We start from the raw sequence: 17,500 nt of genomic DNA, 5'->3' as shown, positions 1-17,500 counted from the left end.
TTCCTTGTTTCTCGATTTGCCAGCCTGGATGAAGATGCAGTTTATTTCAGATATCCCCTGACGCCATACGATGAAGGAGACAGACTGGATCCAGCACGAAGCCAGAGTGAGGGCCGAAATCGACAATGTTGCCACACGGACTTAGGGTCATGCACATTTCGCATGCACTGAGCAGCAAAATATATTTTCCAGTGACCAGTGAGAGTCTGGTCACACTTGAGGGGTCCACCACTAGACAAGTAAGAATGTAGCCCTGCTGGGTTGCATCTATGGTCCTGTGAGCTGGGAGCGACGAACACGGCCAGAAGTACATCACAAGTATGCTCCCGTGAACCAGGATAGCGACGGATGTGGCCCGGCCCTCGGATGAGAGAGGGGAAGGGTTATATTATGTGTGTGTGTGTGTGTGTGTGTGTGTGTGTGTGTGTGTGTGTGTGTGTGTGTGTGTGTGTGTGTGCGATGATTTTTGCTTACCGGACTTCGATGCTAGCTTTTCGAATGTCTTGAATTCGTAATTCCATTTCTTCTTCCCAGTTTGGTACAGGGTCGACTCGTACACACGACACCTGGTCGAATAAATATGGTAACTTTACATTCTTCACCGTAATGTACACTTGCATTGAATTGACATCTGCAGTTATAAAGAAAATAAATAAATAAATAATGAATTAAAGAATTAATTAATGGACCTGCGGTAATCTTGTCAGCATCAGACAAAGCCAAACTCTTTGCCAAAAACTTTGCAGCTAATTCTTCCCTTTGCGACAAAGGGCGCCAACCCCAATATTTCATTGTGTATCAGAAAACAAGCTATGTGACATACAAATATCTGTACGTGATGTTGCCAAGCTAATCAAGAACCTTGATTCCAGTAAAGCAACTGGCCCTGACAGCATTCCAATTATAGTGCTCAAAATCTTCAACCAGAACTAGCCCCCATACTTACGTTGCCTTAGAAGAATTGCTTCCCATCACCCTAAAAAAATCGCATCGGTATGCATTCTATTTAAGAATTCAGATGATCGGTCATCTCCCTCTTAGTACAGACCAATAAGTCTCCTGTACGTCACTAGTAAGTTGCTGAAATGTGTGTTAAATAGAGAAGTAGTCAACCATCTCAGCAAAAATAACCTTAGTGACATGCAATATGGTTTCCGTTCTGCTAGATCTACAGCAGATGTGCTCACGGTTATATCTCATAGGATTAGCGAATCTCTCGACGGAGGCTACCTTTCTAGGGCAATTGCTCTTGACATATCAAAGGCCTTTGATAGGGTATGGCATAAGGGCCTACTTCGCCACTTGCTACGGTATAGCTGAAAATGTCTTCTCAATTATTAAATCATTTCTCTCTGATATATTCATAAGAGTAGTGGTTGATGAGCAGAAATCAGAAGCTCATAGTATTAATGCTGGAGTCCCTCAGGAGTTCATCCTGAGCCCAACGCTCTTCATCATCTGCATCAATGATCCCCCCAAATCACATCCTAAGATCATTGGTAGACATTTATGCTGATGACACTACCATCCATTGCAGCACTTGAAATGCCGTAAATAACCAAGATCTCTGCTGATGACACGACTATCTATGACAACACATCAAAGACCGTAAGTGACAATGTTCTCTCTGATTCTCTCTCCTCAGATGTTGAGCGCGTGGTACAGTCGGGGAAGAGGTGGATGGTTACCTTTAATGCATCTAAGACCAAGATCCTACGATTACACCATAAACGCTCTGATCCCCATCTGGCATCAATTGAAATGAATGGCTATCGTCTTGCGGAGGCTTCATATTTTGACAAGCTTCTGGGATTGACCTATACTCCTGATTTGCAATGGAACACGTACATCAAATCTGTTGCCAAAGTGGCTGGAAAAATGATGGGATTCTTCTACCGCTTCATTAGATATCTCACTGCTGATGCAATTCTCTATCTATATAAGAGCCGGGTACGTCCAAGGATGAAGTACTGCTGCCACATCTGGGCAGGAGGTGCCCTTTTCTCTTCCCTGCAATCTCTTTCCCACAGAAGAGACGTTGTGAGCCTGTCTCTGCTTAATAGTTATTTTCATGAAAAGTGTTCGTCTGAGCTCCAATCTATGGTCCCCCCTCTCGTCAAACTTTCACGAAAAACACTTGTCTAGCTGAAACCACTGTCAATAATTTCCTCCACTCTTTATCTGTGCCTAAACCTAAACGTAGATTCCATGAACAAAACTTCTTTCTTAGAACTTCACGCCTGTGGAACTCTCTTCTCTCTGTTTTCCATCTGACTACAATATGGTTGTCTTCAAGTCCAATGTAAATAAATTCTTGATAAACCGTCCCCTTAAGTAAGACACTTTATCAAATTTCCACTATCAACGATTACTACGATATTTTCCCATTAACTACTGTACATTCAATAACCCTTAACCTTGAGTGGCCTCTGGGCCTTGATAAGTGGTGACTCCTATATAAAAAAGAACAGTTTGCAAATAGTCATCTTTGTTTATTCTTCATCAGATCTCAAAAAATCTTTATGCCAACATCGAATATTTTAATTGTCCAAGAAATTTATAGAATATGAACAGATTCCAACTATTTGGAAGACACCAGTTATAATATCTAAATGGTAATCTATAAACCAGTTTTTCAACACCCCCCCCCCATAATGTAAACACGGAATTTCTGTAAAATGTTAAACGATAAACTATTTGGTAGGGGACAAAAATGAATGGTCACGTTCAATGCCGCCAAGACTAAACTAGTTTCATTCAATAATTACAAGAAACCTTCTCTACCACCTATAGCAATGGCCAACGACTCTTTATCTGAGAGTAGGTCTTTCAAGCTTCTTGGCCTAACGTTCACAGGAAACATGAGTTGGAAAAATCACATCGAGGTCATTGCCAGGGCCACTGTAAGGAAGGTGGACTCTCCCTACCGTGCTAGAAAACTACTAACACCTGAAAGTATCCTGTACCTCTATAAGGCCACCATTCGCCCATGTATGGAGTATTGCTGTCATATTTGGGCTGGTGCATCGGCTACTAGTCTCTCGCTCCTTGACAAGGTTCAAAAAAGAGTCGCCAATCTGATAGGCCCTGAACTGGCATCTAAGCTTCAGCCTCTGTCCCATCGACGAAACGTTGCATCCCTCTGCCTTTTCTACAAGTATTTTAGTGGTGAATGCTCTGACGAACTGCAGACACTTGTGCCCCCACGACGTAGACACCCTCGACAAACCCGACAGGCAGCTAAATCCCACCCCACACAGTAGAGATCCCTAGATGTAAAAGATCTTTCTACTCCAGTAGTTTCTTCCCCAGAACCGCTAGACTCTGGAATTCCATCCCAGATCCCTGCTTCCCTAACTGTACTGACGTGCAGAAATTCAAGTGCAACGTGAACCGACATCTTGCTGCCCAAATCCCTGCATAGTACTCCAGTAGTTGTTGCCCCTGTTAGAAGCCCCCTACACCAAAGTGGCAATGTGCCTTGTATGGGGTGAAAATGTAATTATAATAAAAAGAAAAGATGTCGGCGCGTTACTTTCGGTAATACGGTTAATTAAACTGCAGAAGCCCCTGTTAAACTACGCAAGTTTTATAATTGAATACCCCCACCCCGCTAAAAAAAAAGAAAGAAAAACATAGAATACGTTTTTGTATACCGCTCGTAAAAACTTAATTTTTTAAATCAATTGAAAAGCATAAAAAATTTACGTAACAACAACACAAAAAAAAATAAATAAATGAAATGATGAATCACATTTTTCTTGTTTTTTTTTGTTTTTGTTTTTTTGAAAACTTTGTTATTTCAAATGTCTGCTAAAAATTCCTCCGCGATGTGATAAGTCACTTTACTATACTACACGCATGCGCACGCGAATGCATCATGTAAGAAAATATTAACGTAGTGTTAACGAAGGCGGTGAAATGGCGCAAATAGTCCCAGGGTCCAAGGGTTTATACCATGTAAACGGTAAATTTGCGATAGGTTTGATCATCGGATTTCTTGTCAGCGACATCGAATACCCTTAAAAAAAACAAATTAGAGTGGTTGGTGTTCTGTTGTAACGCAAGATAATATTTACCGAAAAGAACAGAAAAGATGAAAGGAATATTCCTACTTCAATAACAACCACGATGGTGAGACAAATGGATCACGGTAATGTCCTATAATGGTAGACGATAAATTACGTAAATTAATCTAAATTTTACCCAATCTATATCACAAACGATTACTACGCTATATTCTGCCCTAATGTTAGGAAATAAGTCGAACATAAGAAAAAAATATGGTAAATCATATTGTTGACACGTTTTACCGTAAGTGAGGGCCAGCTGATCGTATCTGCGTGTGAGTCACGTGATCAGGTTAGCTGGAGTCAGTGAGTTTGGGTTTGGACGTAGAGAAGAACAGATGGCTTAACAGGTCGTCCCCTCCCCTTCACTGGGGCGGGGGGGGGAGGACGCTGACGTGTGTGAAAATAAGACTTCAGCAATATTCCTACTTCAATAACAACCACGATAATGAGAGAAATGGATCACGGTAATGTCCTATAATGGCAGACGATAAATTACTTAAATTAATTTTACCCACTTTTACCAAGTTATATCCAAGGAGCTCTGTCTTCCATAAATAGGGAGTTGACTTGGTTGATTTTCTTTTTTTTACACAGTGATCACCACTTATCAAGGCCCGGAAGCAACTCAGGGATAAGGGTTATTGCAAGTACATTACGATTAGTGTGGAGATTTGATGAAGTGTTTACTTAAGGGGGCGGTTCATTAGTAATGTGTTAACGTTGGACTTGAAGACATCCAAGTTGTAGTCAGGTGGGAAGCAGGCAGACGGAACAGAGTTTTTAACTTGAGAAAATTGGTAAGAGTCCTTCATGTAATAGTGAAACATATTTATTAGGTACGTGCAAAATGAATGCCGATGCTCAAAATGTATAAAAATTTTGATCTCTCTCTTTACTTAAAAAATTCACCAAAAATCAGGAAATTAACCAATTTTAATGAAATTTTCAATATTTATCAAATAATGATCACGGAATATAATGAACTAATTATTTTTTTATTTGGATCTTAGTGGAAATGTATTATTTTGTTTAAAAAAAAACACCAACAAAAAACACACACACACACGCGCACGCACACACACACACACACACATTTACAAGAATCATGGTTTTTCAGTTAATAAAAAATGAATGAATTTATTTTTGCTTTTTTTTTTAATGAAAATAAAATATTGTAAAATATAACAATTAAAAAAATAATTTTTACAGAAACATTACGAAAAAATCCCCTAAAATCCGTATTCGATAAAAAATTCGAAGAAAAATTAATTTCTCAAACAACCGATATAATCATTGATTATTATATAAGCATTGTTTATTTAATATTTTCACACAAAAAAAATATAAGTACAAAAAATATTTCTACTTTTTTTTAAATTACATGTTTAACAAAATTTTTATATGGAAGATTCTAATATATTCCCTGCTTGAACGGTGTTCTGTTAGGTGTGTCAGAAATTTTGTGAAAAATATTGAATAATTCCACTCCGTCTTTCCAAGCATATAACTCCTCGAAAAATGTAATTCAAGCCCTAATTTTTTTTTCAATTAAAGGAGCAAGGACCAAAGTTTCATTGAAAAAAAAATACAAAAACAAACAACGTGTTTTTTTTTAAGGTTTTAAACTTCGGACTTTACAGGTAAATTTCTAAAAAACACTACTTTTTTTGTTTTAAATTTGAATATATTATTTATTGACCTTTGTGATATATAACACTTTGGTGAGTAAATTAATTATTTACTTTTTAATACACATTGAATATATAACACTTTGGTACATAAATTATTTACTTTTTAATAGATATTTGAAAATGGGAGGCGTGAAATCATTCGACCCCCTATCTTTCCAAGCTTATAACTACTCGAAAAATGTAATTCAACCCCTAATCTTTTTTCAATTAAAGGAGCAAGGGCCACGGTTTCATTTTTAAAAAATAACAAAAGAAAAAACAAACAACGTGGTTTTAAAAAAAAAGGTTTTAAACTTCGGACTTTACGGGTAAATTTCTAAAAAACACTACTTTTTTTTAAAATTTGAATATATTATTTATTGATCTTTTATCTTCAATTTGTGATATATAAAACTTTGGTGAGTAAATTAATTATTTAATTTTTAATAGACACTTGAAAATGGGGGGGGGGAGCGTGAATTAAAAAAAAAGGTTTGTCTAAAATATTATATTCGATTTATTGGAAAGAGCATAAAATTTCACATTGACCCTGAAAATGTAAAAATTGAATCAATAGAAAAATTTTGATAGATTTTTAAAGTTTAAAAATTGAAAAATACTGAACTCGTAAAATTCAATTAATTTCATTACTATTTTTAAAAAAATATTTCTATTACTTTTTATACAACGTTTATTTTGGAAGTATAAAGAAAATAAACAACCTACTTTTAAAAGAGAAATTACGAGTTTTTTTTCTATTTTATTCGCAGTTTCGTGTTAGGGGTGTCAAAAATTCCTACAAAAATTCTGATACATCTAGTGTTCTGTTGTACCTACTTAAAATGCCTCCCCACGGGACAGAGTTAGACACTAGGGTCGTTTTTTAACGTGGAGAAAAGGTACAAAAATAAAAAATTGTCTCAGTCGTGAAGGACTGCTCCTCCACCAAAAGAGAACAAGAAATGGAAGTGCAGCATCTGAAGAACAGATACTACACTTTGATCTTGACCAAAAGGCCAACGATGTTCAGTTGTAGCGTAAGAAAATATTTACCGAAACAATCAGTAATCGAACATAAATTTTAAAAGATTATTGTAATCAATACGGTGCTGTAACACACACACTGTCACTGACTCACACACACACACACACACACGCTCACGCGCAAATAAATGAACGTTTATTCATTTCAATTTCCCCGCGCATTTTGCACAAAATAAGTTCTTCCAGCAACGACACAATTTCAAATACGCCCACATGCTTTTCTCACAACAACAAAAGTAAAACGAACATATTTCTGGCGGACGTAGTTGGCGACAGTATCACGTGACACAAGCAACCAATGAGAAAATTTAGAAGATTGTCTTTTTAACGCTTTTCCAAAAAAACAAAATATCAGCAGTAACAATCTTGTTTTGGAGCCGGTCCAAAAAGTATTTAAACGCATCAAACATTCTTTCTTCCCTCCTTTTTTTCCCCTTCTTTCTTCTTCTCTTCTTGGCCCGACGTGACACGAGAACATGCCTCTCGTTTTCATCTCATCGTCGCTTTCAAAGCCGTCGAAATCATAATTACACATGCTACGCGGGCACTGAAAAATCACACTTATACACGCACGCACCAATTCCGTACATTTTCCATAAGAATTAATAACAACGGACTACTTTCCTCATGGGACTTTTGAATAAGGCGAACTTCGCCAGTTAAAACACAAATCTTGAAATAAGGACATTATTTTCAAAGAAGAGTTTCACCTTCCAATCTTATTAATTCAACGATGGACTTTCATCTAACATGACCTTTTAATCTCAATAATTCCACAAAGGATTTTTCACCTACTTTGAACATTCTAATCATAATGATTTCTCAAGAACTTTCACCGATCGGACCTTTGCTTGTTCATCTTGTTATTTTTGTTGAAAAATAAATGCTGTGCATTTTAAACGAGAAGGAGGTGCCATTTTGTTTTACTACCTTTTGGTTTTTTTGTTTGGGACAGAGAGATTTAATTTCACTTAAACCTCTTTTCCCTACAATACTACAAAATATTTTGGAAAGATTTTTAGCATCTTTAATTTAATATGGTATTCGGCATTAAATAACCTGAAAAGGGTTGATATGCCGTAAAACAAAAACAACCAACCAACCAACCGGATGTTGACACATCCACAGTCAGAGACTGAATAAAAAAAAACGTCTTGTATGCACCGGCTCGACACAGAGCTTCCAGTTGAAAAAATAAAATAAAATAAATAAATAAATAAATAAATAAATAATAATAATAATAATAATAATAATAATAATAATTATTATTATTATTATTATTATTATTATTATTATTATTATCATTATCATTATTATTATTATTATTATTAATAATAATGATAATAATAATAATAATAATAATAATAATAATAATAATAATAATAATAATAATAATAATAATAATAATAAGGTGTTATTTTGTTTTACTCCTTTAATTTCACTTAAACCTCCTTTCAGATTTTAACATTTACACAGTTTAATGATTACTAACATTATAAACATTTGTATATTAAATATGAAATACGTTTTTTTTTTCATTTGGCTACCTACGGGCTTCCATATTTTGTTCGGTAAAAAAAGACGAACAAAATATAAGGGGGGCTGCAAAATGCTTAATATTTATGATTAATAATATTATAAACATTTGTATATTAAATATGAAGTACGGTTTTACTGAATATGTACGATCGTTCATTTGGTTACTTACCGGCTTCCATACTTTTGTTTGGTAAAAAGAAACAAACAAGATATCGTAGTAGGCCTACAAAATGCTTAATATTTGTGCAATAATATTTTTAATTAGTTTTAACCTGGCAATAAAATAGCTGGCAAGAGTCATGTTTATATTAAAATTTAATACTTAAAAATTTAAACGCAATTAATTAAAAATCTATGTTGTAACGGAACATTTTGAAATAATGGAATTTGAATCGTTTTAATCTTTTAAAAATTAATTAATGTTTACGAAGTTTCTTTTTCTTGGCAATTCAATTGATAATAGTAGATATTAATTAAAAAAAAAACGCTATATAAAAAACATTATGATATAATATTTATATCAATTTTTTAATTGCAACTTCAGGGTAAATTTTTGTTCAATATGTGTATTTAAATTTTTAAAAAATAAATATGTTTTACTTATTTGAACACTTATGTTTCATAAGAAATAGAAATTTCGATAGATTTTAAATACATTTTGTTCGAATTTCGAAAAATTAATATGGGGGGGGTGAAGCACGCACTACCAAAAAATATTCTCCCTCGTATATTTTACGGAAACTGCATTTTATAGATAACTAGCGAGGCGTACCCGGCGTTGCCCGGGTGTTTGGAGGTGTGTGGGGGAGGGGGGTAAAAAGAAGTAAGTATGAGGATCGAACCCGAACCGTTGAGGCAAAGTTGTAAACTAAAGTGTGAAAAAAAGTGCGATGCTAACGGAAACACGTTTGAATTTATTTAATTACTTGGATTTAGCAGGTGCCCGTTTTAATGAGTTAATGAGGTCAAGTTTGACTGCGGGATGGTATTCATTTACTGCTGAACGCTTTTTTCAGCCACCCCAAGATGTTATAGGAAAAAGACTAACCCACATGCGGCGAGCGACAAATATTGAATATTTATCTTCCCGAAATCGAGCAAATTAAATAGATAGGCGAGCTTCGTTGTTAACTGTGAGATATCACGATTTATATGTGATATAAAAAGTTTTAAAAAGTTGTGAAGCGAGTGACCGCTGCTCTGAAAGAAGCCTTTTGTAGACACACGGAAAAAGCGAACACACACACACACATACATACATACATACATACATACATACATACATACATACATTTTCGCTTTTATATTTATAGATTCATCTTGTTATTTTTGTCGAAAAATAAATGCAGCTCATTTTAAACGAGAAGAAAATGTCATTTTGTTTTACTCTTTTTTTTATTATTTTGTTTGGAGCAGGGAAGTTTAATTTCACTTAAACCTCTTTTCCCCTACAATACTACAAAATATTTTGGAAAGATTTTTAGCATCTTTAATTTAATATGGTATTTATAGTTTATTAGCAAAAATGAAATATTATGGTACTTTTAATAAAATAGTAAGTCTTGCAGGAGAGTTTTTGACAGAAGGTTAAAATTGTTAATTAATCTGAATTACAGATTATAATTGCATTGTTGATTGGAGTTTAATACGAAGCAGTTAATTTGACACAGGATTGTTACTTTTTAGTTCAAAACGATTTACATTGGTTGGAAATGCGTTGAGTCAAAACGCTCCTGTTAAAAGTAAATTGCTTTAGGGCAAATTTATTGGTGGTAATTAATAAAGAACTGATATAGTTGAGGCAACACGTTCCTGTGAAAGTTAACTTGCTTTAGAGCAGATTTAGTGGTAATAATTAATAAAGAACATATATCGCTGAGTCAACACGTTCCTGTTAAAACTAACTTGATTTCGGGCAGATTTATTGGTGGTAATTAATAAAAACTTATATAGATTAGTCAACACATTCCTGTTAAAACTAACTTGCTTTAGGGCAGATTTATTGGTGGTAATTAATAAAGAACTTATATATTTGAGTCAACACGTTCCTGTTAAAACTAACTTGCTTTAGGGCAGATTTAGTGGTAATAATTAATAAAGAACATATATCGCTGAGTCAACACGTTCCTGTTAAAACTAACTTGATTTAGGGCAGATTTATTGGTGGTAATTAATAAAAAAAACTTATATAGATTAGTCAACACGTTCCTGTTAAAACTAACTTGCTTTAGGGCAGGTTTGTTGGTGGCAATTTATAAAGAACTTATATAGTACTTACCATTCGGAGCATAAACATCACCACCGACTTTGTACCAGCGAGTGTCCGGTTGGACCCGCAATGTTTCACCCAACTTTTGGTAAGTGGTGCCTGATTAATTAACAAGAAATACTACATTTAATTGTGAATACATACATTTATAAATTTAGGGAGCATTTATTAATTGATGTCAATTATCTTTTGTTAAAATTTTACAACAATCGGTGGTATCTCCAGGAGTGATGGGACGATTCCAAATTTTTTCCCGGATTCCGATTCAATTACCGTTCTAAATTTCCGATTTTGATACGATTCCCGATGCCGATTCTTTTTAAATTTATAATCATTTAATTAGAGATTAGTTGTTTTGTAAATTTTCAAATTATTACGTAAACCCCCCGGAGAATTTCTGCGTGTAATTTTTTCTCAAATGTTTTCCTTGTAGTTGATTGAAAATTGTAAAACAACAAAAGATGTATTTTGACTTTAAAACAAAACCACATTTCATCCGTTCGTCGTTAGTGTACAACATGCTACATGCTATGTGAAAGTTTTCATCAACAGTTGAAAATAGTCGACGATTGGTAAGCAAAATAAGAAACCGATGTAAGAACAAAATATTAACAACGTGCCCTCCCATTCTTACGAACGAATTTCTAAATAATAATGTTACTATTTAAAAAAAAAAAAAAACATTTTTAACATGGAGAGGGCGTGGGCTTTGTTAACTATTATGTGTCTTTCTTCTATGAATGAAGTTTAAATTTTAGTTTAAATTATAAAAAATGTGGTGTTTTTTTGTTTGTGTTTTTTTTTACATGGAGGTCATCACTTATCAAGGCCCAGAAGCCACTCGAGGGTAAGGGTTATCGTGTGTACGGTAATCAATGGGATAGTATCGTAGTAACAGTTAGTATCGGAGATTTGATAAAGTGTCATTACTCAAGGGGGCGGTTCATCAGGAATTTGTTTATGTTGGACTTGAAGATATCCAAGTTGAAGGCAGGAGGGAAACGGGCAAGCGGCAGAGAGTTCCACAGGTGTGCAGCTCTAAGAAAGAAGCTTTGTTCATGGAATCTACGTTTTGATTTAGACACAGATAAAGAGTGGGGAAAATTGTTGACAGTGGTTTCAGCTAGACGGGGGTTGTTAAATTGATTTCTTTTTTTTTTGTTACATAGGTATCACCACTTATCAAGGCCAAGAGGCCACTCGAGGATAATGGTTAAAGAGTGTACAGTAGAAATTGGACAATATCCTGGGCACAATTAATGCTGGTGTCCCTCAGGGGTTCATCCTGGGCCAAACTCTTTTCCTGATCTACATTAATGATTTCCAAATCACATCCTTACATCATTTGTAGACATTTATGCTGATGACACTACCATTTATGGTAGCACATCTAAGATCGTAAACGACCAAGTTCTCTCCGATTCTCTCCTCTGATCTTGAGCACGTGGTACAATGGGGAAAGGAGTGGCTGGTTACCTTTAATGCATCTAAAACCAAACTTCTCTCTTTACATCATCAACATTCTGATCCACATCTGGCATCAATTGAAATGAATGGCTCTCGCCTTCAGGAGATCTCAAGTTTTGACAAGCTTCTGCGCTTGACCTTTACTCCTGATCTTTAATGGAACAGATACATCAAATCTGTTGCCAAGGCCGCAGGAAAATGGTGGGATCTTTCTATCGATCCAGTAGATATCTCACTGCTGATGCTATTCTCTATCTATATAAGAGCCAGGTACATCTGGGCAGGAGCTGCTAGAAAGGACTTGTTCTGCCTTGATATAAAGTTCAAAATAGACTTCGTAGCCTCGTAAGAGATGCCCTTTTCTCTTCCCTGCAACCTCTATCTCACAGAAGAGATGTTGCGAGTTTGTCTCTGATGTATCGTTATTTTCATGGAAAATGTTCGACTGAGCTTCAGTCTATGCCCTCCCCCTCGCCAAACTTTCACAAGAAATACTCGTCTAGCTGAAAACACTATCAATAATTCCCCCTTACTCGTTATCTGTGCCTAAACCTAAACGTAGATTCCATGAACAAAGCTTCTTTCTTAGAACTGCACGCCTGTGGAATTGTCTTCCGTTTTCCTGCTTTCCGGCTGACTACAATATGGTTGTCTTCAAGTCTAACGTAAATAAGTTCTTGATGAGCCGTTCCATATAAGTTATCAAATTTACCGAATTTTCATTACTAATGATTACTATATTGTCCAATTTCTACTGTACACTTTTTAACCCTTATCCTTGAGTGGCCTCTTGGCCTTGATAATGTGGTGATGCCTGTGTAAAAAAAAAATAGTTCAGACGCGTAAAACACGAGCGATAAAAGCGTAAAGTGAACCTTGTTTTATTACAGTAAGAATAATAAAACTGTTTATTCATGGGGGAAGTTAATTTTTAACCTTGCAGCAAACATCTCTTCATAGCTCAGGCATTAATGTCGAAGGAAAAAGTAAATCGTAAGCTAAACGTTTTGGTTTCAATTCTCAGTGGAGGCTCACGAATTTTTTTTTTTTTTTTTTTTTTACTTTTTTTTTTTTTAACTTTTTAAAATTATACGCTCATTGATATCATAAAACTAGCTGGACACCCGGCATTGCCAGGTCGTACAATACGCTTAAACATGATATTTTAATTTATGCAAATTTCGTATGTATTATTATAGAATCAATCCTCTATTGAATATTATATATTACGAGGAATAATTTGCTCCATTGGACGAATTCGCAAAGAAATTAAAACAATAATAATAATGATAATGCCGTTCATCAAATTTCGTCTGTGTTTGTTTACAATAACACGTCAGCTGATATTTGGTTTGATGATGAATCCCTTGAAAAGTCACTTCTGATAAATGTTTAGTTTTAAAATATTCAAACGAAGAAATGATTTGCAGCGATTTTAAATGGTACCTCTTTTTTTTTATTGTAAATTGAAATCATTAATAAGAAAAAAATTAAAATAAAATGGTGAGGTAAACCCGGGCTTGAACAGGGGGATCATTCGATCTGTAGTCGAACGCTCTACTACTGAGCTATATCTCCTAATGTCAATAATTTTTTTTTTTTAAGAAATGATTTGCCGGTATAAGGTAAAATATCCCTCTATTTTATTATTTTCTGACTATCTAAGAACGCTGCCAGACAGATAAATTGACTTTGTGTGAAATTTGCAAAAGATAGACTCAGCCATTTCGAAACCTATGAGGAAAGAACCCTCACACACACACGCACGCACACACACACACATACGCACACACACACACATACACACACGCATGAACACACACGCGAACACACACTAACGCACACATACACGCACGCACACGAACTCACGCACACACTCATACACACTCACAGATACACACTCACAGACACACACTTACACACACAAACACACACACCCACACCCACACTCACGCACACATACATTCACGCGCACACACACACACACACACACACATACACTCACACACTCACGCGCACACACCCACCCTGTCACACACGCACTCACACACACACATAAACACACACACACGCTCACGCACACATAAACACGCTCCCACACATACACACTCACGCACACAAACACATACACACACACTCATGCACACACACGCACACACACACACACACACACACACACTCATTCACACACACATACACAAAAAAATGACTTTTATAAACAGTAGAGACAGTCTAAATCTAGGAAATAGTGATACCAAGTTCAATAATCAATAAGTAAAATCGATGTCAACTTACGTTTGTGATGGAAAATCTTGGCGTGCGTCATCACGTATACATATTTGACGTTCAGTTTGGTTGGGTTGAGAATCTTCACATGCGACGTGTAGTAATATAAACCTGGTTTTACTTTGATGGTTGTCCGCATACTGCCAATACGATTGCCTCTGCATAGATAGATAGATAGATAGATAGATAGATAGATAGATAGATAGATAGATAGATAGATAGATAGATAGATAGATAGACATACCGAGAGATAGATAGATAGATGGATAGATAGACATACATATAGATAGATAGATAGATAGATAGATAGATAGATACAGATAAATAGATAGATAGATAGATAGATAGATAGATAGATAGATACAGATAGATAGATAGAGAGAGAGAGAGAGAGAGAGAAAGAGAAAGAGAGAGATGGATAGATAGACATACATATGGATAGATAGATAGATAGATCGATAGATAGATATGGATAGATAGATAGATGTATATATATATACAGATAGATAGATAGAGAGAGAGAGAGAGAGAGAGAGAGAGAGAGAGAGAGAGGGAAATAAAAAGGAACAAACCGTGTTATGTGTTCATCAACGTTTCGTCTTTATTTCGAGACTTCCTCTGGATGAAATAAAGACGAAACGTTGATGAACACATAATACGGTTTGTTCCTTTTTATTTCTCTATTTTGTCGGAATACTATTTCCATTATTTTCATCATATATATATATATATATATATATATATATATATATATATATATATATATATATATACAGGACTCCAGGTTTAATTCCCTCTATAAACTTATATATATATATATATATATATATATATATATATATATATATATATATATATATATATATATATATATATATATATATATATATATAGGGAATTAGACCTGGAGTCTAAAGAGCAAAGTTTATTTTAATGCGTCAATACTTTAAAATAATCTTGCTCATAATACTGTGGATATATAATAAGCTCAATAATTATATTTCTCCTAGAGCTATATTGATATTGGTTATAAAGATTAATATTTATAAATTATGAATCAGTTTCAACTGGAAAAACAAGCAAAAATAATTTAAACCCAAAATACGCAAAATTTTCTTGAACAACTTAAAAAAAATCCTAATGAAACTCAATTAGGTATTTAAAGAAATTTATTTTTCTAATTTTTTTATTTTAATTTTATCCTATTTTTTTTTCTCTCCTAATCTTCTATCTTCATAATATTCGACATAAAAATTGACAACTTCTTTCTTATGTTTAAATTTTTTTTTATCTTTTTTTTACACAGTGGTCACTACTTATCAAGGCCCAGAAGCCACTCAGTGATAAGGGTTATTGCAAGTACATTATGTTAGTGTGGAGATTTGATGAAGTGTTTACTTAAGGGGGCTGTTCATTAGGAATTTGTTAACGTTGGACTTGAAATATTTTCTACAAAATGCTAGTTTTATTTTGATGTATTAAATCCCCCCACCAAGTTTAGATATTAAATTTCAGTCAGCAACCAACTCATTTGTCCATTTCTATCTCTTCCTATACTGAAATCATAAAAAACAAAAAAACAATCCCCTCCCCACATTTTTTTTAACAAACCCTGATCCTCAAAGGACAAGTTTTTTGTTTTTTTTCAATTTAAGATATTATTCATCTAGACTAATGCTGATCAAGAGTATACCAACTTTGTGGATGCTGGTTTTGTAGTTTTTACTTCTATCTGGACACGCCTGCACTCTCTAATATCGAGCCCAAAACACGGAACCATGCATGCAAAGTTTTCTTGAACAACTTTTAAAAAAAATTTCTTATTTCTTAATAAAACTCAATAAGGTATTTAAAGAAATTTATTTTTCTAATTTTTCTATTTTAATTTTATCCTATTTTTTTTTCTCTCCTAATCTTCTATAATATTCAAAATAAGAATTGACAACTTTTTTCTTATGCTTTAAATATTTTCAGGATCATCCACCAAACTTACTACAAAATGCTTGTTTTATTTTGGTGTCTTAAATCCTTCCCTCCCCCCTCCTTTTTTGTGCTGATGAGATGAACATTCGAATACAATTATTCTCAACGATTATTGTCAATTGTAAATAAAATGAATATCCGTTCTGAAACGATCGTACACTCGCGCTGATTTTGTTTGTTTTTCCAGGTGAAACTGATTCATAATTTATAATTATTAATCTTTACAATCAATATATATATATATATATATATATATATATATATATATATATATATACAGAGAGAGAGACAGAGAGAGAGAGAAAAAGAGATAAAGAGAGAGAGAGAGGAAGAGAGCGAGAGAAAGAGAGAGAAAGAGAGAGAGAGAGAAAGAGAGAGGAAGACAGCGAGATAAAGAGAGAGAAAGAGAGAGAGAGAGAGAGAGAGAGAGAGAGAGAGGGAGAAAGAGATTATTATTAATTATTCTTATTATTTGTATTATTAATTATTATTATTTGTATTATTATTATTAATTATTATTATTAATTATTATTATTATTATTAATTATTATCATTATTATTAATTATTATTATTACTATTGTTAATTATTATTATTTTATTATTATTATTTTTATTATTAATATTATTATTAATTATTTCATCATCATCATCATCATCATCATCATTAACTTTTCGACGGCCTTATAATTACTAAAATGCAAAGATTTTGCCGCACTTAAAACTTTCTAATCATCACTCCTCACCTTCTTAATAGTGACATCGAATTGTCAATATCAATATCCGATTAGATCAGTGGTTCTCAACCTTTTTTGACTCATGGACCCCTTTTCCCTTCTTTTTATCTTGGTGGACCCCTTCATAACTATTGGCCACAAGACAATCTTCTATTTTTTTACTAATATAAATTTTGAGGTTTTAATAATCCAAGAAATATTATATAATTAAGCTTTATTTGTTAATGTAAACTAATTTAATGGGATAAACCTTGAAAATAGAAATATTTTAGTTAAAATAACTTGAATGATTGAAAAAAAAAATATATACAAAATTACAGTAGAAATTAAATTTTTAATAATAAAAACTATTCTGTGTTGGTTTTCTTCGTGGGCCACCAAAATATCGTTGCGGACCCCTATTTTGTTATGTTTTGTTTGTGAACCCCCAGAAA

The 17,500-nt window shown here is 34.0% G+C and overlaps 1 protein-coding gene across 1 annotated transcript in view; it reads right to left on the bottom strand.

Moving 5' to 3' along the window:
* Nucleotides 1–17,500, bottom strand: part of LOC145270829 (anti-sigma-I factor RsgI6-like) — a 74,686-nt gene that overhangs the window by 52,163 nt on the left and 5,023 nt on the right. Inside the window, exons 2-4 of the mRNA XM_080126402.1 lie at nt 14,358–14,506; nt 10,605–10,694; nt 475–631 (exon numbers count right to left, since the gene is read on the bottom strand). Coding sequence (XP_079982528.1) covers nt 475–631; nt 10,605–10,694; nt 14,358–14,506 — 396 coding nt within the window. The remainder of the gene's footprint in view (nt 1–474; nt 632–10,604; nt 10,695–14,357; nt 14,507–17,500) is intronic.

The sequence above is a fragment of the Euprymna scolopes genome, chromosome 46 (assembly GCF_053919585.1).
Source record: "Euprymna scolopes isolate OS-2025 chromosome 46, ASM5391958v1, whole genome shotgun sequence".
NCBI lineage: Eukaryota > Metazoa > Mollusca > Cephalopoda > Sepiida > Sepiolidae > Euprymna > Euprymna scolopes.
The sequence above is the reverse complement of the archived record's forward strand: the minus strand, read 5'-3'. Positions and strand labels throughout refer to the sequence as shown.